At 34.5% G+C, this 21,788-nt stretch overlaps 3 protein-coding genes across 3 annotated transcripts; 1 reads left to right on the forward strand and 2 right to left on the reverse strand.

Annotated features, from left to right (window-relative positions):
- Positions 1-3,014: 3,014 nt before the first annotated feature.
- LOC116340633 lies at positions 3,015-4,096 on the reverse strand. Its single transcript, XM_031767226.1, has 5 exons — positions 3,637-4,096; positions 3,483-3,559; positions 3,344-3,412; positions 3,105-3,194; positions 3,015-3,044 (listed from the first exon to the last, which is right to left on the reverse strand). Exons 1-5 carry the CDS (start codon positions 3,968-3,970, stop codon positions 3,015-3,017), a joined length of 600 nt encoding a protein of 199 aa, XP_031623086.1. The 5' UTR covers positions 3,971-4,096.
- Positions 4,097-5,435: 1,339 nt separating this feature from the next.
- Positions 5,436-16,647, forward strand: LOC116341417. The gene is made up of 8 exons (XM_031768504.1): positions 5,436-5,580; positions 6,041-6,544; positions 7,098-12,697; positions 12,774-12,844; positions 12,901-13,692; positions 13,787-14,314; positions 14,386-15,190; positions 15,272-16,647. The coding sequence occupies exons 2-8, from the start codon at positions 6,047-6,049 to the stop codon at positions 16,167-16,169; spliced, it is 9,192 nt and encodes a 3,063-aa protein (XP_031624364.1). The 5' UTR covers positions 5,436-5,580; positions 6,041-6,046; the 3' UTR covers positions 16,170-16,647.
- Positions 16,564-21,784, reverse strand: LOC116340634 (zinc finger protein 420-like). The gene is made up of 11 exons (XM_031767227.1): positions 21,375-21,784; positions 21,135-21,314; positions 20,681-21,054; positions 20,371-20,617; positions 19,715-20,250; positions 18,510-18,876; positions 17,966-18,285; positions 17,622-17,886; positions 17,276-17,544; positions 17,122-17,182; positions 16,564-17,054 (listed from the first exon to the last, which is right to left on the reverse strand). The coding sequence occupies exons 1-11, from the start codon at positions 21,717-21,719 to the stop codon at positions 16,854-16,856; spliced, it is 3,165 nt and encodes a 1,054-aa protein (XP_031623087.1). The 5' UTR covers positions 21,720-21,784; the 3' UTR covers positions 16,564-16,853.
- Between the last annotated feature and the right edge of the window lie 4 nt (positions 21,785-21,788).

The following is a 21,788-nucleotide window of genomic DNA, read 5'->3' on the forward strand; positions in this document are numbered from 1 at the left end:
AGATTCAGTTGCGAATCATATTCAACATCCAAATGATTATGTTGCTCTGGTCGAAACATCTACAGAAAAACCATCACAATGACACCGTTTTCAACGCTCACAAACATCCAATGCCTAAAAATGGTTTCACCAATGCGTTTATTTATCCCATGATACACACACAACATGCGTATATTTTACCAAATGCGAAAATAATTTTCACACACAATTATCCGTATATGTTTTACCGTGTTTGCACACAAACCTAACGAAAAATTGGGAACCAAATAAGTGAAAGCCGATTCGAATACATATATCTTTCGACATGAATGTGATGGAAAAAATAAAGATCAAAAAAGAAATACACAACAGCTACTAAAACAAGAAACGCACCGAATTTTGTTCGATGTTAAAACACATATTCTCTCTCCTTATTACGTATGGAATACATGATGTACGTACTGAAATGCTGAGCATACATTGCTTTCACATGGAAAAAACGTTCCACCGCGTTTGATGTGTGGAAAATGAAGTGTGTGTATCAGTTGTTAACGTTTGCTGCTACCAATTTTCAACATACACACAAAAGGCCGCTTTGTGTTAAATGAATAGCACACAACACGGACCGCATGTATTGTAGAGATTGAGAAACAGTAAGCGTGCACCAAAATATGAACTCCCGATACATGATTTAGTCGAAAATTCATCACTACTGGGAAACTACGTTAATGGTGTCAATTATTTTAAAGAAAAACTGAAAAAATTCACAGGAAAGTGTATGCTAAATCCAAGTACTGACGAATATTTTTGCCATTACACACTAAATAATAATCATGATTATTTCCACAACCGGTTGCCACTTGGTATTGTTTTTGTTTCCATTTCATTTCGTAGTGTGGTATCGCTTTGCCATTCTCCGTTTCGGCTTGTGCGTTTCCACTGACTGTATGCGCACGACAGTATCGGTATATACAAAATGTATGGGGAATAAACTGTGTGCACTGCGTTTGTTTTTATGAGAACCGGATCATTCATTGTGGGAAAAAGTCACCATGCCACTACTAAAAGTGCTGCCGCCATTTTTAGTGCACATTTCGTATGGGAAATGTCAGCTGATATGGGTAATAATGTAGATACATTCATCGATGTCTCTGAGCATTTGTTCATCTACATCTATCATTCACCGGGCCAAATAATATGTGCACAAATTTTACGTGATTATTTTTTGTTTCGATTCATTCGATACCAATTGGCATTATAAAAAAAGAAAGCAATATATTTATTTGTTTTTTTTTTTTTTTATCCAGACGAAGAATGCTATGCCATCTGTTTATCACCGATGAAACCCGATGCCTTTCACTCATATAACTCGTTTTGTTTTGTGTTCGTTTGTTTTTCTGTTGTATTTCTCTTCACATCGCATTGCAGCGCGTACATTTAATAAACTCATAGCAGATGTGTACGGGTATTGTGTCGTCGTTTGTTGTTTACGATGTTCGATATCATGTCAACCTGGTCGTTAAGTTACTCATAAAATCCTTGGTATTTCGTTTCGCTAAAACTTGAAAACATTTTTCGAATTCAAATCGAAAATATTTCTCTGTTCCCATGTAACGAACGTTTGAAAACGAACACGATCGCACTGCCATCCAAATGAATTCGCAGAGGCCCGGCTATGATGTGTGCTATGTATGTGAAGCGAATCGAACCGTAGTGGAAAGAGCGAAAAAAACGACAGCACCAAGAGAGCAAAAGCAAAACAACAAAACCATCGACAAACCAGCTAACCAAACCAACTGATACATTTTGTATTTCGAAATACACGCGTTTTTTTTATTTTTGTTTGTTGCTTTGTGTTTGTCTATCCACCCATACGCTCATTCGTTCGTTCGTTCGTTCGCAGTACAAACTGTATGCATGCGACTGTGCATCAACTTATGAACGCCTGTTACTAGATTCTATACAAAAATCATTGTCAGGTGCACGGTCTGTCTTTCACTTTCGATTTCTCTCATGTTTTTGAATTGTGCATTCATACTAAGGCTGCCGTTGTTATGTGATGCGACCATTCAAAATAATAGCAAAAGCATCGCCGTTTGCGTTTGTATGACAACAGTTTCACTTTCAATATGATTTTTTTCGGTTTCGGTACCAACAAAGTAGATCAGTGAATCGGAACACGATTTCACTTTTGGCCGTATTTTGGAAGTATTGCTATGGCCCAAAAAAAATCAACACAAACTTTCGCTTTCAGTTTTCAACCTTCACCATCAAATGCGGGTCATGTGAACAGGCCTTCAAATCAAGTATACGCTCTCAAAGCGCACATTACAATCAAAAGACCGTGTTTCATTGAAAATAATTTGACCATGGCCATGATTGTATGGCAAGGTCTATCATAGTCTCATATGTGACATAGAGCACACAAGCAGACTGAGTTTGGGAGCGAGCATTGTTGAATCGAGCTGATACATATTATTTGTTTTTTTTTTTTTGTGTATTGCTTCCGTGTCAATTTTATTAAACAATTTGTTGCTATGGAATGGAAATAACATTCACAACGCCGCCGTTACGCTCAATGAACCGTTGAATTGCATAGATCATGGCGTTTTTTATGATGGTGATATATTTGGTATATGTTTACTCGCATTTGTTTGTCAATAACAGAACAAAAATAGCTTAATACTTGAAAGAAATATAACTCTCAATTGATCAAATGGGATGACGTCGTCATTCCAAAAACAAACATTATAATCAATCGATGTATTCATATAAAAAGCGAAAACATGTGCTTGACTACAACATTCAATTTATTATTAAATTGTGAATGAAAAAATTGGCCTTGAAAATTAAATTCGTTTTCATTCTCACTTTCTTCCGAAAATACTTTGAGGTGAAAAAAGCTATATTTTAAATATAAGAAATCCATCTAGTTGAAAAAATTCCTGTACAACGGTTTCCTTTTTTCTTATATTTTCCACTTGGAAATTACAGCAGATCGCTTGAATTTTATTCGTTAATACCAAATTAATTTCTTAAATATAGCCGGATATACCACCAATCATCTGAAAGATGAACACTATAATTTGAAAAATAAAAAAAAAAAAAACGAAAAAAATGTTTACTTTCAAGAATGTTCGGTTGCTGATGGTAAAAAGTCCTCGACAATGGAAAACAATTGGATTTTTTGTTAAATGTAACATTACTGCTTCAATCTGTGAGTTAAAAATGAAAATTATATAGAAGTTCTCTCAAAAGAAATATTTTAATTTCTATTTCGCAAATCTGGATTCTTTATCGTTCTTTTCAATTTATGAGCATATCGTGACAAAAAATCCTTTCAACATTGGAATAAAATGATTACCTGTACCAATGCAGATTCATCTTCAAAGTCGATGTTAATTTCGTTTAAATAAAATACAATTTGTTCAACCTAAAAAGAGAATACTTAATGCGAAAATTTCAAATAGTTCGTTTTCCATTTAATTCAATTTTCAATTAACCGCAATTTTGCAATCGGTGGCACCCTTAAAAAGAAGAAGAATCAGCAAAGACAAATATACCAACCAAAGGGAGAATACTGAAAAGAAAAATCGATTTTCGTTGATGATAATGATTTTGGCGCCATTTTTGTTCCAACCAATGCATTTTATTTACCAAAAATATAATTCCAAGGTCGTTGATCCAATTCCCACAAAGCCCAATTGGCATCGGTCAGTGGCATATGAAAGCAATACAAAATTGTTGCAAAATTTGACAATCCAAATGTTGAATTCATGCATCCGCTCAATTCGTTGACCAATTGACAGTATGCATTGATTCGTTTGATATTGTTTTCGTTAACGCTATTCACAGCTGAATGACACCAGCTATTCCGTATCGACGAATGATTTTTGGTACGTTGGTTTAATTCACTCTTGATCATTTTCAATTCGAATTTAATGAGCTCCAGAAAAAATATATAGTAAAAAACACGATAGTGATAGTTCATCTGTGTGACCAAGTATGAAAGTCGAAAATACCAACTATTTACCACATATTCCAAGTAATACGAAAGGAAAAATATTTGAATTCCGATCACAACGATGCAATAATGTATGAAATTAATCGAATAAAATCGTAGCACTGGTCGTTTGCAATGTTTATTATTTTGTTTAATGTGCTCGTAAATTTGCCAAAATTTTCGTTGAACATTGCGTTGTGTGTACGATTCAACAATAATTAACCAATATGTCAGTATGCCATTGAATAGTTGCAACAGAAGATTTATCAAATATGGTATGGCCGATTGCAGTGCAAATGCCCAAACACTGTGTATTATAAATGTCATGTGAGATGATTTTTGACATGATGCAGAGCTGGATACTTCGGTGTGAAAACCACAAATATCAAAAAACTTTAGCAAGATCACAATCCACTTTGTGAACATGCATTACTTCTTTCAACCTTCGAACTATCACACGAATTTTTTGCTCTGTTATTTGCCATAACGACAAAATTAAACGACTTTTTATGGCGTATATTTTGATACTAACGAAACATTTTTCATTTTATGATGCATTTACTTTGGTAATTTTCCATAAATTTCCATTTTATTCTCTAATCGATTAATGTATGTTACTTATGAGATAAAAATCAACAAAAAAATTCTATTCGCTTATTGAAAGATTAGTAGTCAAGCTATTTATTTGCTTCGGATCCATTGACGTTGGTTATGGTTTTGTTTATTTTACATTATTTACTATTTTGGTTTCGTTCATTACGAAACAAATACTTTTGGATAGATTTTAAGTTTGAACGTCAGATTCAATTTCAGTTTTAATGTCCCATAAAGACATGGCTTGAACATAAAAGTCTTTTTGATAAGAAATTCTCAATTTAAAATTAATCGGAAAATATTTCGATGATTTTTGAAATGGGCCAGTTTTTTTTATACTAGATTCGATGGTGACAATCGATAATATTCGGAATTACGCACAATTGGTTAATGTAAAAAGGCATTGGGGTATGTCGCATGAACTCATCATTTATTTTTGGCTAGATACATTGTAGGTAGTACTCTGATGCACTACCAAATTACATATCTTGCGCTTGCGCATGTACATACATAAAGAAGCCAGTGTGTGCGAAGAGTACCACATCAACTGTGCTTATGTTTATTTAAAAAAGAAATGTACATGAAAAGAACCCTTATATTACTCACAAGTATTGGGCGGACGTACGAGAGAAGAGCTCAACCATTAAACATTAGCAGTGATCTTTTTCGCACTTATTTTGGTTTACTTTTTTACCTTTAAGCGCATTTATCTAAATCAATACATTCAAATGCATTCTTTGTACTTTGTACTTTGTACGTTTATCTTATGAACAGAAATGCCCTGTTGCATTAGTATGTGTATATTGCTTTGTGGACATTTTGCATTTTGAAACATGTGTTATACATTGCTAGTAAACACAACGCACAATATTGTCCATATTATTTATTTTTTAAATATTTAATGGTGCATTAAAAGTTAGTATCAAACAAAATCTAAGTATAAAGAAATTCTGAAATTTTTATTGTGACAACAAAAAACTTGGCAGAGATATTATCCGAATTTGGTAAATAGATGCTCATTTAAAATTCAAAATATTAAAACACATGTAGAATTTATGAATGTTGAAAATACGATTTTTTTCGATTAAGTATGTTTTGTGGCAGAAAATGGCATTGAAATTTGATAAATTATTTCTAGTTATATGAGTGACTAGTGACTAATACAGATTCTGTAACACGTGGATATTTGTGCTGGGTGTGGTAAGACATCAGTAAATATGTCCATAGCTAACTTGAGAAAATGTCGAATTTCTTTACTCGATTTTTGGTCATTATTTTTAATTATTTCACAAGAATACACCAGATTTTATTCCAAAAAAAATACTATAACTTAGTGCACCTCAAATCATAACAGAGTTTCGATTCAAAAAAGTATCACAACAAATTTGTTTTACCATATATTATTTTGTACAACCATAAACAATCAATTAAATTTCCAAATTGTCTTTTCTATTTTCAATCCAGAGTACGATGCATTACAATGAGAATGTTGTTGCTTCAATTGAGCAATCGTTGGCGAATTTATCCGTTCAAGAGGAAAATCCCACGTGGAATGCAATTGACTACGGAATGGAATATGAATTGCTGAACCATGTAATCTTACCTCGTTTTCTTCCGCAAATGAGACGTTTCAGTACATATCAACATGGATTTGAATTACTCTCACGGATGACAGAAGTAATTTCTGCCAACGAAAAATATATACCAGCGAGTATTATTCAAACGTTTTGGAATATGTACTCCAATCATATCATATCAATTCCGCTAACCGTCTGCGATAATATTAACGCATTAAAATCAAATGATACATTTGCAATGTATGTAAAAGGTCAAGATTGCATGTTCACAGTACACATGCCACCGATAGAGGCCGACCAGATTCCAGATGAATCAACACCAGTCATCGTAGCTACATTTCAGTATAATTTCCACCCGTCGGACATTAATGAAACATTTAATGATTTTGAGGTAATTTTAGAAGAAAACACAATAAGAAAATATCAGCCGACGCTATACGCAAAACCGACTGGTACGTGCAGTGCACTCATACGTTTTTACATCTTTTACATCTAGTGACCATACGATTTTTCGACTGTGCGAAGATACGCACAAAGAGTAACGAATCAGTTGAAAAATCGTATGGTCACTAGATTTAAAAGATGTAAAAACGTATGAGCGCACGTAAACACAATCTATTTTTGCTGTATGGGTTACAGCAAAACTTAGCTATCAGACGTGATACAGTATTTTATTGTAATTTTAGTCAAAATTACAATATTTTGCTGTAAGATATTTTAATTTTTATTTAAATTCAATAAAATTGTTTAAAAAAGAATGAATGCGCTTTACTCAGAGAAATTGAACAGTGTAATCACAAATGTTTGTTGTGTATTTCGCCCATTTACACTGACGTTAGACACACAGTGTGAAACGTCGAATTACCCACACTACAACATCAATGCTATGAATTTGACTTTTTACATCAATTTTGATTGTGACTTTTATTTTTTTCTGCACTCAGATAAACTATCCTGTCGACGCATTCAAAGTTAAATTTTCCAAATTGCTGCGATCAATCGAATTTGCAAATCAACTATGTTATTTAAATACTTATAGTGGTAGGCAAAAGAATCTCGTAACCGAATGGTTGGTCGGAACGTTGTGTGACGAAAATGCCCAAACGGCAGGCCACAATGAGTTCCCTCCGATAACAAAGAAGCTGCGAAGTGAAATTCTAGGCAGGAACATTGATGTTGCATTTCAACGCTCACATTTCTATTTATCAATGAAATCATTCCTGCAACACAATCTGACAATTCTGTTGGGTGCCAAAGTTGGAAAAATTGTTTACAAAATCATAATGCTGCAATTCATTGTTAGAATGTGTAATGTTTTCAAATTCCAAGAGAATTCAACATTTGATGTCAGTTTGATACAACAGATTATGGCAAAAATGTGTCGTCGCATTGAAAAGCTATTGCAATTAATTGACGACTTGAGCACAAATCTAATCGATGATTTGGAAGAAATGAAAGTAATTGCAATCGATGAAACAAAGTCCACAATCGAATTTCTTCGAACAAAAATTGACATTCAAATCAATGATATACAAATAAATGATGAGACAAACTTGACTCCATTAACCGATTTGAACTTTGAAAAAGATGCAATTCAAGCGGTCAAAAAGCTACGTTGTTTTTTAGAACAACGAAAATCCATTCAAAAACTGAATAATGCATCGAGTTATCCACCACGCACATATACTCGTTTAAATTTCAAAGATCTCCAATATTCGGAATATCAAAAATATTTCAACAATGTTATTAATCAAACAGAGATTGATATCCAATTGATTGACTTTGAAAATTATATATTATGTGAAATGAAATTAAATGAGATTCCCAATGATCCACGTTATCAAAATGAAATGCGAAAAATTTACTTTTCATATGATACAATAGCCAAAAAGAGATATTATAACGAACCACTTGGAACGAGTAAAATGATTTTGGTTCAATTGAAATTGATTGCAATGTTTGATGTTATTGCTTGCAAAAGATGTCCATTACTATTGAATCATCGTTCTGGAATCAATCCGAATATTATCAAATCATTATTGTTGCCACAATATATTGAAATGAAAGTTGCCGATGAGCTTGAAGAGTACTTCGCAAAGAGAAACAAATCGGCCATCGGTCCCAGTTTGATTGAAGAACAAACAATTACTGCAGAATCATTTAGTTCAAATTATGCAGCCCAAGATGCTCGTATGCAAACTGTGAGAAATAAAATCCTGGCAGAGCAACAAAGAAATATAGACATACTTATAGAGAAGTTGGAATCGGAACGCCAAAAAGTGGCTGACTTAAGATTAAAAATGGAAGATCTGTCTCACAATCACCATGACACCACCATCAACATCAGAAGGAAAAAATCTTCTGATTGTCGGCTTTGTAATTTAACCAATGCATGTAATCAATTTCGCGTTATGCAGTATGTAAAAGCAATGCCAAGAAAAGTGTACAAACAAAATGGTGTGGTTTTTGAAATATGTCCACCGCCCGAAATCATAAATTTGAGAGACACTCTATACAATTTTGCCATCTATTGTAGCGGAAAGCCTGGAGGACCTGTTAGTAGTATCAGAGCAAAATGGACGGACTTTGCAGAGATTTCTAGATTTTATGAAATGAAAAGTTTTCACATTTACCTTGCTAGTACAAGTTTTGAAACCAAAAGAGCTTATCACGTAAACAATTCAAATGAGACATTTATTCTGAAAAATGGACATGATTGCACCTATGCCTTGTCAATGCCGGATGAACCAATGGCAGATAATGCCATTAAAGATGTATGCGCATTAAAAGTCGAAGCGGGAACAGTCTACGAAGGGCTTCAATGGATGGTCAATTCCACATCGCACACTGAAAATGAGGTGCTTGCAACACAATTCAAATGCCCAAATGGTCTTTCACTTGATGCATACAAACATTTTGGATTTCTTCGTGCCGATGGACATCGTTTACAACTACATAAACTCTACGCTTCAATTGCAACTGAAGCGTTGCCCTTCGAAGAGCCTTCGGTACAGTCGCTCGTTATTCAATCGCTATGGGAATATGGGGAAAAGGGTGAGCATGAAGGAAGCTCGGTTAGTGAGGCACACGAAGAATTTAAACACACAAATTTTGCATTGTCCATGATAAAACTTCTAGACAAATTCATAGATCAACAAAAGAAAAATTGGGTTCATCCATTTAAATTGCTAATGACAGTTATTATATCTGCGCGAGTGATGGAAATAAATGACGAAGAAATAGTTGCCGATGCAGTCGTTACACTATTGGATAAATTGCGTTTCTTTGCATTGAATTGGATTGAGAAAATCCAAGAAACGCTTTTTAGTTTCAAAAATCCAAACGTGACCAATGAGTATTCACTTCGGAACAAATTAGCTTTGGTTGCCATTTGTGGTGCATTAACATTTTCCATTCATTCTAGTCACAAATTTTTCGAGAAAACTTTACAGAAAAATGCTCATAATGGATTTTCATCTGCTCGAATTTGGTTGGAATTTATAATAACATTAAATAATAATATGTTATTACAGGAAATGAAGTGCTTGTCAAAGCAACCGTTATTGGAAAGTTATATGTCAATATTTTTACATTATGTTCGACGAATCGGCATTCAGATGGAATCAACCATTAAAAAACTGATTAACGAAAATGAATTACTCAGTATCATTGAAAAACAATGGAAAAACGCTGACCGAAGAACATTTGAATCGTTTTATTTTCACCCTACAAGTCCGCAGTTGTGTTGCATAAAAATTAATGAAAAACTCGTGACAATTGACATAATTACTGGTTCATTTCTGTGTAATTCATTGTCAATATCTCGACTCCCAATGATTATATGCGATTATTATCTATATCGCCGTGTTTTTGATCGATTTATTTTAGACGTGCAACCTGAAGATAATCAAACTTTTACCACCATTCAAAAATATAATGAACGCATTTATAAATTTTTTTATAATTATAATGAGGTCATCATTACCGAAATTCGTGATGATGGACATGAAATGGAACTTGTGCACCCGAGCATTTTACAAAGCGAAATACCATATTTACTGATTCAAAATTATAGCCATTGGTGGAATAAAGAGGAAAATACTATTGATTTCCGACCCGTGTCGTTCCTTCACAAACTGTTCAGCACGGAAGACGGCGTTGATTATCGCTTAAACCTAAACGATAACACATTGATCCATTTAAAAACACAAAAACAATTATTGGATATTACAAGCCCAAGTTACGTACAAATTGTTAGCCATTTGTCACGTTTGGAGTGTCCGCATTTCATAAACATTACATTAGAAAATCCGGATGTTGTCATCATTGAAATAGATCGCATGAATTTAAAGTTCAAAATTGATAAGAACATCGGCTATGACATTCTCTCAAATGAATTCAGCCGAATGAGAGTGTCACTTCAGCAAAATTGTGGAACATTGTTCGGTCTAAACAATGGACTCATTTTAGAGAGTGTTGACACACAACTACCATTTAATAAATTGCTTCTCATGCCTCACGGAAAATTGCAAGTTAAACGAACCGAAAATCATGTGTGTGTTCACATCAATACCAACGAAATGCTATCAAATCCACCATTTCACTTGTATCGTTTCGACACCGTTTGCCGTCAATTAACAGCAATCAACAATAACTATTCGGCGTGGTTGTATCTATCCTATTTACATGCAATTACATCACATAATGAAACTGAGCCATTTACTGGTCTGTCTGGCACAGAGCGTGCTCTGCAAATTTTACAATCTGGTTATGTGTGGTCATCAACACCATATGATCCTGCATCGATTCAATTGTTGTTCGATTTCATGAGACTAGCACCAAAACGCATTTTGGGCAATTGTGTGCAAATGATAGAATGGCCTTACTTTATACCACTGCACGCTGCACAAGACTCATATCTCTTCATTGCTAAAAAGTTATTGGAAGACAGTCAAAGATTGCATCGATTGCATTTTGTGGAAAAGAAAATTGAGTCCAATTTTGATACACATTTGAAATTGAATAAACGTGATTATTTTCGTCATATGGAACTTTGGCCAAATTTGCGCGTTTCGGAGATTTTTATTCCACGGCCAACATTTCAAATGTCATTGCCAACCAAATTGGGCCGTAAATGCAAATCGGAAAATACACGTATCATCTCTAGTTTATACCACAAAAAAGAGTATATGGTTTCACATAGATGGAATATGTCTAATTTTTTCCATCAAGTTTCCAATCCTAAATGTCTCGAACTTTTGAATAATATCGCTGACATTTTGAATCATTGTAGTTTTGAAAAAATGGTTGATCTGTGGATTCCTCTGTATGAGAGCGCTCGCATTGGTTTTTTCAACGACGAAGAATTTGTATTGATTTGCAGTTTGTTGGCTCACATGGGTCAACCGATCGATGCAATCTTGGCTTTACAAGCCATTCACACAAATAAAAACGAATTCACTGAAATAAAAGCACCCGATACAATGGAATTTAATCTAAATGATGAACTCTATGATAAAAATACTATTTCATTCATGTTACATACATATGCTAGAAAAAATGGCATTTTCGTAACTGATGATGTAACCAGAATGACTGAAATAATTGATGCAGGTTGGCCAAGTAATCGATTTCACAGTGTCGGTGCAAGTGATGTGAGCCACATATTCTCTGGCGCATTTCCCAAAATTAATTTGAAGCTCAATAGCTGGTATAATAATTTAAGATTGAATGAGTTTATCGCACAAGTGAGTGGCAAACTTGAATTTCTGGCGCAGTCGATGACAAACGTTAACATAGAAAGGTTGCATGACTACAATGTAGTTTCAGAAAAGCATTGGCCAAGATTTGAGGTTAATTTTGAATCGAAAATGTGGAGAGTTCCGAATAATTTCTCGGATAATATAAACGAGGCAGAAAAGATATGGAACTTAGAAATGGAGTCAAATAAATCGTCACAAGAATGGTGGAATATTTATGAGTCCATTACAAAGCATCAAATTGAGAAACATTTCATTGATGCTAAAATGCATACGAGACTGGTGCCAAGTTTGGTATTGCCAAAAATTTTGTCGCATAACATTGACCATCGATTGAAAATGGTGATTGGAGCACTGGCCATAACGATTGCAAAAGAACAACGGGAACAACGCATCGAAAGATTGAAAGATAGACCACAATCGAAACCGGCATTTGACAGAGAAATGGAAAACAAACCATACATCAACTGGAAACCATCCGAAAGGCCGGAGTGGTTGCTCTTTGAAATTGAACAGAATTTGACGATACGGCGTATCCAAAGCGAAGTCGCCAAACGAATGATTGATCCGCTGCGACAGGAGGCGACAAAACACTCGATCATGCAATTAAATATGGGCGAAGGTAAGACCGCCGTTATCACACCAATTATAGCATCGATCTTGGCTAATGGACAACAGGCTTGTCAAATAACAGTTTTAAAATCGCTGTTTTCTACAAATGCAAAGTCTCTACGTCAGTATCTGGGTGGAATGTTAAATCGGAGAATTTATACGTTTCCGTGCAGGTAATAATTGTCGATTTGGTTTGTTTTTCAACATTTTATACGATCGGAATATTTTTTTCTTCTCAACATGATATAGGCGTGATTTACCGATTAACGATCATCTGACGGAAATACTTGACATTTATAAAGAATGCAAAGCAGTTAAAGGTATGTATCTGAACATACATCGATATACGAATAAAAGCATTTCCATTATTTTACAGGAATTATCGTTTCTCTCCCGGAGTATCAACTATCATTCCAATTAAAAATGTACGAATCGATTCAAAGCCATGATTATGGATTGGCCGAAAAGTATTTATCGGTACAAAGTTGGTTGAACTCAAATATACGAGGCATTTTGGATGAATCGGATGCCATATTAAAACCAAAATATCAACTTGTTTACACCGTTGGTAATCAATTACCCTTAGACGGTGGTGTTCCAAGATGGCTTATAATTCAATCCGTTTTAAAATGTGTACCCTACCACATGGCTCGACTCTATAAAAAGCACGGACCCGATAGTATTGAGTATGATGAAAATTATGTACGAAATAATCATGTATTTGGAGCTTTAAAAACTATTCGTAATCGCTCCGACATTTTCAATCCATGCCGCATTTTGAAAGAGTCAGTTTTTGAAGAGCTCAAAGAGGCCATTTTGGATGACCTCTTTGCTGATAAATTGGACATTACTTGGCCCGAAGTGAACACAGAAACAAAACACTTGATCAAACGTTTCTTAAGTCAATGCGATGCACCGTTCGAAGTAATTTGTAAAGATCTTTCGAAAGATGTTCAAAATACCATTCTTATCCTCTGTGGTTTGTTGCAATTCGGCGTATTGAGATTTATGCTCGTGAAACGTTGGCGTGTAAATTATGGTGTCAATAAAAATGGTCTACGCAAAATGGCAATACCTTTCCGTGCAAAAGATGTTGCGGCCGAAAATACTGAATTTGGTCACAGTGACATTGCAATCGGTTTGACACAATTAAGCTATTATTATTCAGGTTGGTTGAACTTCAAAATGTATTAAAAAATGAAGCAACTTTTATCTATCACAATTCATAACAATTTTTTTTCTTCTAAATAATCATAAAACAGGGCTGAGCGATGATCAATTAAAACAAGTGTTTGAAAATTTGAGTGCTAGTCTAGACACTGTTGAAACTTATTCGAAATGGACAAAAGACATCCCAGTCGAATTTATTGATCCGTCAATTCGATCGTATTCAGGTGTAAACTTAAGCGATCCACATCAGCGTGATAAAGTACTTTTCCCGCTCTTTCGTTTTAACATGCATGTCATCGATTTTTGGCTATCGAAAATCGTTTATCCACACGAAGCAAAAACATTTGAAAATAAACTCATATGCACCGCATGGGATTTGTGCAATGAATTCATGGTCCATCCCACAACAGGATTTTCTGGTACAAGCGATACGAAGAATGTTTTACCGTTGCCTGTTGCCCAAAACGATCTTGAAGAATTGGAGAATACAAATGAAAATGTTCGTGAAACTTTGCTGCGCCATGAAAATCAATGTTACAAAAATTTGCCAGCAAATGTAAGTGCGCGGGAGATACTTAAAAATTTAGTTGCCTCCAAAATTCCTGTGCTTTTGGATTCAGGTATGTACTCAAAGTCAAACAAGCTTCTATGGCAAGTTTTATTCATTGAAAATTTATTTTTTCAAATTCAGGTGCGCTGATGTTGGAACTGAATAACAAACAAGTGGCCCAAGAATGGTTAAAATATGCCACGAATCAGTCATATGATGCAGGAGTTTATTTTGATGAAAAAGATGTATTGCAAACGATAGATCGCAACAATGTGGTCGCTGAATTCGACTGTTCCGTATATCGAGAGAATTTGGATCGATGCCTGATTTATTTGGACGATACACATACTCGAGGAACAGATTTGAAATTTCCATTGGGTTTAAAGGCATGTGTTACTCTGTCTGGCGAAATAACTCGCGATAAAACTGTACAAGCATGCATGCGTATGCGTCAACTCGGAAAGGGTCATTCGATTGAATTTTGGGCTTCGTTCGAAGCCGATTTACGTATACGTGAAGTATGCAATCTATCACGAAACGATCACATTCGAAATGAAGATGTAATCACGTTTATCTGTCACAACAGTAAGCATTTTGAAATGGAAAACATTGTACACTGGTCTGCGGGTGCTTATAATTATACAAAGAAAATTGCTGCATACATGTTGTATGAGAGTTTAAGTGATATGCTCGATCTATACAATGGATGTAACGAAAAAGAATTTGTCACCCTTCGTGCGATGTATAGCGATAGAAAAGAACAATCGCTTTCAGATATTGTATCTTCCAAATTCAACCATTTACAAACAAAGTATGGAAGTAGAGAAAATATTCACGACTACATAGCAGACAAGTATTTGGCTGTAAATAAGAAAATATCTGAAGATGCTTCGAATGTAAAACGCTTTGCTTTTGTATTGGACGAGGAGCAAGAAAAGGAAATTGAGTAAGAAACATAAAGAAAAATCGATATTTTTCCATTTCCATTTTCCTTTTTGTATTTAATTGTTTTGTGAATATCTTTTAGATACGAACCGGAAACCGAACGACAAATCGAACGACCACCAGCTGTAGATGCCATTAAACCTATATTCAATGAAAATTTAACATTATTAATTTTAAATGGTTTAAATACGGAGACCAGTTCAATCGCAGAAGAAATTCTATTTTCTCTGGACAAAGGTCTACTTAAAACCAAATTATACCAAGATTTTGCACAAGATGAACCATGGTCCAGTCACATATCAGTTACGAATGACTTTATTAAAGTGCTTAGAGACGATTCATCAATTGAATTTGATGAATTTCTCCGGCCGGTGTCATGGATTGCTCGCATCGATATGGACAACGGCGCATATCGTTTGGTTTTATTAAGCTCTTTTGAATGCCATCATCTTTTGCCATACTTTCGAAGAAGCCACAAATCGACGTTATACATGTATCGTCCCCGTTTATGTAACCTTCACAGTGATTTGTTAGATAATCATGATTTACGCATTTCGGCTCGAACCGAAACCGTTGACATTGATGAAAATGACTCGGCCCAAATAGCAGTGTTCTCTGGATCCATGTATTTCAGAAATGAAACAGAACAAAATGCATACTGTCACTTCCTAGGCTTGATACCACGACCGAGGACTAGCGAACAAAATGATGCATTTGAAAAAGACATAATCAAACCAAATGGATTTGTACCACCAGAGCATCGTCAACTCGAATCGACAATTGAATATGTTGGTCAATGCAAATTTAAAGAAAATCCCGTCAATGTTGCCAAAAGTTTAATTGAAGCGCATAATGGATTTTTACGGAAAGAATCACATGCAGCTTTCATATTGGGACGAGGAACGAAACAGACAATTCAAGATCAAATACTTGTCGATCAAATGGCCAGAATTGATTTAGATGACTGGATGTTTTTTTAATAAGACCCATGCGTACGTTATTTTAAGTAGTCTAATAGCATTAAATTTTAACACACTGAAATCATGTGCCAAAAGAAATTGTATAAAATGCCAAACAGTAGTGCAGCAAGCGCCACAACCGACAACAGACAACTGTGGAGTTATAGTCAGTTGTTTGCAATTGAGCAAAAGTCTTTTCACTAGTTAGCGGCAATTTAGTATAGATTATACTGAATTCTATCTTGGCACTAGTAGTGTGACAGTTTGTGCATAATTTCGGTACGAATTTCAACAACCCAACTACCTCTCTTAATACCTCATTACCTCTTAAGATATAGAAAAATATGTTTGTTGTCTGTAGAATAACTTTATAGAATCTTTTGAATACCTACATATATAGTTTCAGTTGAAACAGATTGAATATTTGGATATTAATGTATGGATTTGTGCTTCAAAATATAAAAATAAAAAAATATTGCATCTATTGACGCAAATTTTAGTTTTCTGTGTATTAATTATGTCAAAAAGACTTATTTCCAAAAAAATCTATGTTAAGTCAATAGTTTTTTTCTTTACATTTGCATTTCGTTACTAATTATTGAAATTCCTTGAATTATTATGAAATTCCTTGACTTGCGTCGCCACTCTTTGAAAAGACCACTCTCATCAACTGTCAATAATAGAATTTCATTGCGTTAAAATTAGTCATCGGTGTGTTTCTGGATGTGCCTTGGATTGATGTTGTTTAAGCGTGCCCGATTGTGTATAGGCTTTATCGCATTGATTACAGGCAAATGGTTTCGCTCCCGTGTGGGTATTGAGATGTAGCTTCAAATGGTAAGTGGTTGCAAATCGTTTGTTACAAATTTTACAACCGTAAGGCTTCTCCTGACGATGAACTCTTACCTTAAAAAATATACCCACAAAATATATAGAGAAAGATATATATAGTGCATGTGCATGTGGCTCTTACATGTTTGGCCAAACTGGGCTGCGTAACAAAGGTTTTTTCACATAAATGGCAGCTGTAAGGCCTTTATGAAATTAAGACGAAAAAAAAATAATTATTGTTATTGTTATTAAAGATATAAGTCAGTTAATTAAGATTGATAAAGATAAGTAGGTACCTTTCGCCCGTGTGTTGCCGCATATGAATTTTCAGTATTTGCTTCGATGCCAGAACTCTATCACATTCGGGACATTTGATATGTAAAGCATTGTTATGCCTTTGTAAATGTTTCTTCATCAGTTGTTTCGTCTTGAATAAACGACCGCAAATCTCACACACAAAATCGGTGGTTTCCAAATGAACCACTTGATGCTCTCGAAGTTGAGATGCTTTATCAAATTTTTTTTCACATTGCTGACAGTTATGCTGTTTTACCAATCCTTGATGCTAATTTTTATTAGAATAAAATCAATTACTATATGCGTCTATCACAATAGATTAAAAATATGAAAAAAAAAACATACAATTTTAATGTGTAAATCCAAATCTCTTTGGTTCGAGAACACTTTAACACACGTTGGGCATTTAAGATTTCGAACTTTTTTCTCGATGTGTGACGAAACAAAATGAATCCGTAGTCCATGTATTCGTTCGTATTTTGTTGAGCAAATATAGCATTCGAATGATTTATTGTCATATTTATGTGTTTGCAAATGCGCTTTTAATTGAACTTCTTTCACATAGACCTTTTGACATTGATTACAGTTGTATAAATTATTGCCGGTGTGCCTGTAAATGGATAAAAATGATTTTAACTTAGAAATGGAGCACAAATTCATAATCAAATCAAAACAATGATATTAGTTACGTCCGCTTGTGGTAATTATATGAGTTTTTATGTTTGAAAACCTTATCACAGTCAAGACAAACGATTCCCTGGTTTTTTACTCGTTTAAAACCTTTGATTTGTGTTTTTGGTACGCGATAAGCACTGCTAGGTTTAGTGATGGCTATTAGGTCAACTGGAGATGATTCTTGATTTGTATTTTCTAAATGGCTTATTTCATCTGGCTCCTCAAAATTCTCAATTTTCACATCAATATTTGACAATTCCGCTCGATCGCAGTTATTGATGTCATAAAATTCAGTGTGTGCGTTTCCATCGTTTTTGGAAAAAGTATCGTCTCCCTGTGAGTAAATTGATTTTTCATTAAATTTTACGTTTTATGACTTTCTTCGAAATAAAAATGACCCAAATGCTTAAAATGCGGATAGAGATGTGTGAAAACAGAACACAATATAAAAGTGCATCATTGGTTACTGTGTGTACATATATTCCTAAAAAAATGTGCTCATCTGACAGCATTTTAACCACTTGAGAAAACACCAAATAATATAATTGAATCGCTTACTTCAACAGCTGAATGATTTTCATGAACCTGATGTGATATTATAAATTTTTCTTCACCGCTGTCAACCTCATATAAATTTGGAAGTAACCCGAATACAGTTGGAAGCAGCTTGTCAACCGTTAATATTGCATTCAATTCCAAATTATTGAATATTTCTGCATCCAAACCCGTTATAAACTTATCGATTAGCATGAAATCGGACAGTTGTCCATAATCACAACGTCCTACTGATTCAAACACTCGTTGAAACCATTCTTCTATCGTTTCATATTGTTGTTTTTGATTTGCATGAAATGATTTTCGATGAAGAATGGCTGAAATGGACGGTGTTTTATATTCAGGCATATTGAATTTATTGTTGAATAAATAACAATATCAACCGCACAACACACACTCACGTTTCTTCATCAACAAAAATCTATCAAAACACCACACATAATGTCAACTGTCATAATATGTGATGTGAGGTAGCAGATGTAGGATGGAGTAGATTAAGTGTCATTTCAAAATGAATCGAATCATACAATTTATTTTGATAGTTACAAAACTACCAAATTAAAAATTGGGAGATTGTTGTTTCTAACAAATGTACAGGGGAGAGAAAAGTTATCTATCTAACCAGCGTAAGGAGCGCTAGTTTCAAATCGTTCTTGTGTTGTATGGAATTATTGTATCATCAAATTTGGATACACTTTTTTGTGTTTTCTTCCAATATATCAAAGAATTTAACTTCGATTTATATTTTAATTACTCAATATTTTTGGAAAACAATAATTTTCATTCCATAAATCCATATTTTTGGCGATTTTTTCGGATTTTTGTACGGGAAGTGTATCTTAATTTGACCGTATCGTAAAATAAATGTCTGATTCAGTTGCCTCGTATCAAAAAAACCCCCAAATACCAATTTTCATACAAATCGATTACCAGACATACGATCTTTCAGAATAGCGAAAAATGGAAACTTCAAAAAACTTTTTGTAAGAAGTCATGCGCCAACCGAGAAAAACGGTTATCACCACTGGATTCCTTGGTTCCGAATTAGGTAAGAATGACTAGTCCCGTCTCTGTTGTTTTTTTGTAACTAGGACTTATTATACTGTGTTTTCATTGTCTTTATATAATAACATCTAGTAATTTTCAATAAGTAACTGTGTGTTCTAAGTTGGTCAAATTTTTATTTATTTCGAAAATGACAAGACTACATTTGTTGTTTCTTTTCATGGATTCGATCGGTATGCGCTTTTAATGCAGACGGCTGACTAAATGTACTATCGCACCTCAAGCATTTATATGGACGAGCGCCAGTATGCACATTATTATGAATTCTCAAGTGATATATGGATGAGAATCGTTTCATGCATGTAGTACACAGGTGCGGTTTTTCACCTTGATTATGTATTGAGATCAGATGTTTGCGCAAACTTGAAAGTTGACGAAATTTTTTGTGGCATAATGAACAGGGATACGGTTTTTCACCGGTGTGCGTCAACATATGACTTCGATAAGATGATCGTGAGACCAGCAACATGTTGCATACACCACATTGGAATTCTTTAATTCCGGAATGTTTGCGGTGGTGTGAATTGAGCTCGTTGATTGTTTTATATCCATTGCCACACGTTTCACAGATGAACGGCCGATAATCAGGATGCATATGTAAATGATCGTGCAAGAGACCACGCTTTGAAAATTCCTCATCGCAACAGGGACATTTGTGCATTTTGATGGTGCCATGATACTGAAAGTTTTTTTTTTGTGGAATGTTAATTAAGTTGATATTGACCCAGAGGTTCTCGTCTCTATTTAAGAGAAACCTCGTGATAGTAGAAAATAAATTCGACCGAAAAGATTCAATTACCTTTTTTAAATGTCTACTGAGCACCTCTCGGCTGATGGTGGTTTTTGTGCACTGTGGACAATTGAAAACTTCCCGTTTTTCTACTGGATGGTATACATTTATATGTGCTCGTAGTTCATACAATCGTCTACATTTCAGCAAACACAAATAACATTCAAACTCTTTATTCGGTTTTTGATATTTTCGTTTCGATTTTACCGCTTTCGTTTCCATATATTTTCGAAGGCAACGTTTCGCATCGATCGATCTGTGAGACATTAAAATTGTTAATTATTTAGTGTAATCTATAAAGATCCATATTTGAACTAACATCAAAAGGGAACTTTCATCGATTGACACTTTTGTTCTATCACCTTCGTCATATCCCCGGTCTTCGGTTTCAATTGCTTCATCAATCATCACAATTTCAGTTTGAATTCTTTCATCGCAAGCAATGTAATTTCTATCTGTCGGTTTTTGTGATTTCCGATCTCGCCAACGTTTAACTCTTTCTCGCGTAGCTCGTCGACGCTCGTTTATTAAATGCAATTGCAATTCTGGCGGTAGGTACTGTTCATTCTGTTTTGTTTTCATGCGTCTATTTTTGGCCGATTCGGCTTTTTTCCTTTTGTACTCTTCGTATCGACCGGTCCGTTTTAGCATCTCTATATGCTTTTTATTGCGTTCAATGTTATCACGGCGACTCTGAAATTGAATTTTAAATGCATATTTAAAATAAAACAAATCTGTCCATTTTTATATAGATTTTCAATGAAAAAATATACCCTTTTCTCCTTCTTGCTATTAGGTTCTGTTGTTTTTTCTCTCTTTGTGGTAAATAATTCATCTTCATTATTCTCAAATTGGATAGATTGATCTTCATGATAATCTGATTCACATTCCGCTTTATTCTGAAATTCAAGACAGGATCCGTATTCGGTTTCATTTGTTACGACATCTTTTTCCTGTAATGAAAAAATAGCCAGAAAATATACCAAAAATATGAATGGCTTTGCCTATCTTACTTCATTTTTTATTTGAATATCCACAATCTCTATGCCGTCGTTATTTTCCGCACTATTCATCGAAAGGTTTCTAAAAATGTGTGCATTTCCAATTACAACTAAAATCAATTCTTCCGTCGTCCAAGTGGAAACTTGTGAGATCTTGTCAAAATCACTATCATTGAGACCGCTTACAAATTTATCAATCAGCATATAATCGGAAAATCGCTCAAATTCACATTTTTCAATTGAATTTTGAAGCCGCTTAAACCAATCAGAAATACATTCGCTCTGTGGTTTTTGTGTTGCATGGAATTGTTTCCGATAATGAAATGCACCTGTCGATGGAGTTTTGTACACTATCATGTCTATAAAACAATTTTATACTATTTTCATTGAGCAAACTGATTTTTTTTTCTATTGGAGGAATCAAAA

Source organism: Contarinia nasturtii, unplaced genomic scaffold (assembly GCF_009176525.2).
Source record: "Contarinia nasturtii isolate CC-2019 unplaced genomic scaffold, AAFC_CNas_1.1 Cnas_scaffold_695, whole genome shotgun sequence".
Taxonomy (NCBI): Eukaryota; Metazoa; Arthropoda; class Insecta; order Diptera; family Cecidomyiidae; genus Contarinia; species Contarinia nasturtii.

Excerpts from the sequence above, each read along its gene's own strand:
- LOC116340633 (XM_031767226.1), bottom strand. The coding sequence starts at position 3,970 with ATGAACTATCACTATCGTGTTTTTTACTATATATTTTTTCTGGAGCTC. Across the intron at positions 3,560-3,636 it reads ACCTTGGAATTATATTTTTG|TATTCTCCCTTTGGTTGGTA; the intron begins GTAAATAAAATG and ends TTTTCTTTTCAG. Across the intron at positions 3,045-3,104 it reads GCAACCGAACATTCTTGAAA|ATGATTGGTGGTATATCCGG; the intron begins GTAAACATTTTT and ends TTCATCTTTCAG.
- LOC116341417 (XM_031768504.1), top strand. The coding sequence starts at position 6,047 with ATGCATTACAATGAGAATGTTGTTGCTTCAATTGAGCAATCGTTGGCG. Across the intron at positions 12,845-12,900 it reads AGAATGCAAAGCAGTTAAAG|GAATTATCGTTTCTCTCCCG; the intron begins GTATGTATCTGA and ends ATTATTTTACAG. Across the intron at positions 14,315-14,385 it reads TCCTGTGCTTTTGGATTCAG|GTGCGCTGATGTTGGAACTG; the intron begins GTATGTACTCAA and ends TTTCAAATTCAG.
- LOC116340634 (XM_031767227.1), bottom strand. The coding sequence starts at position 21,719 with ATGATAGTGTACAAAACTCCATCGACAGGTGCATTTCATTATCGGAAA. Across the intron at positions 18,877-19,714 it reads CATGAAAAGAAACAACAAAT|TTTATTCAACAATAAATTCA; the intron begins GTAGTCTTGTCA and ends TTGATATTGTTA. Across the intron at positions 17,183-17,275 it reads CGGCAACACACGGGCGAAAG|GCCTTACAGCTGCCATTTAT; the intron begins GTACCTACTTAT and ends AATTTCATAAAG.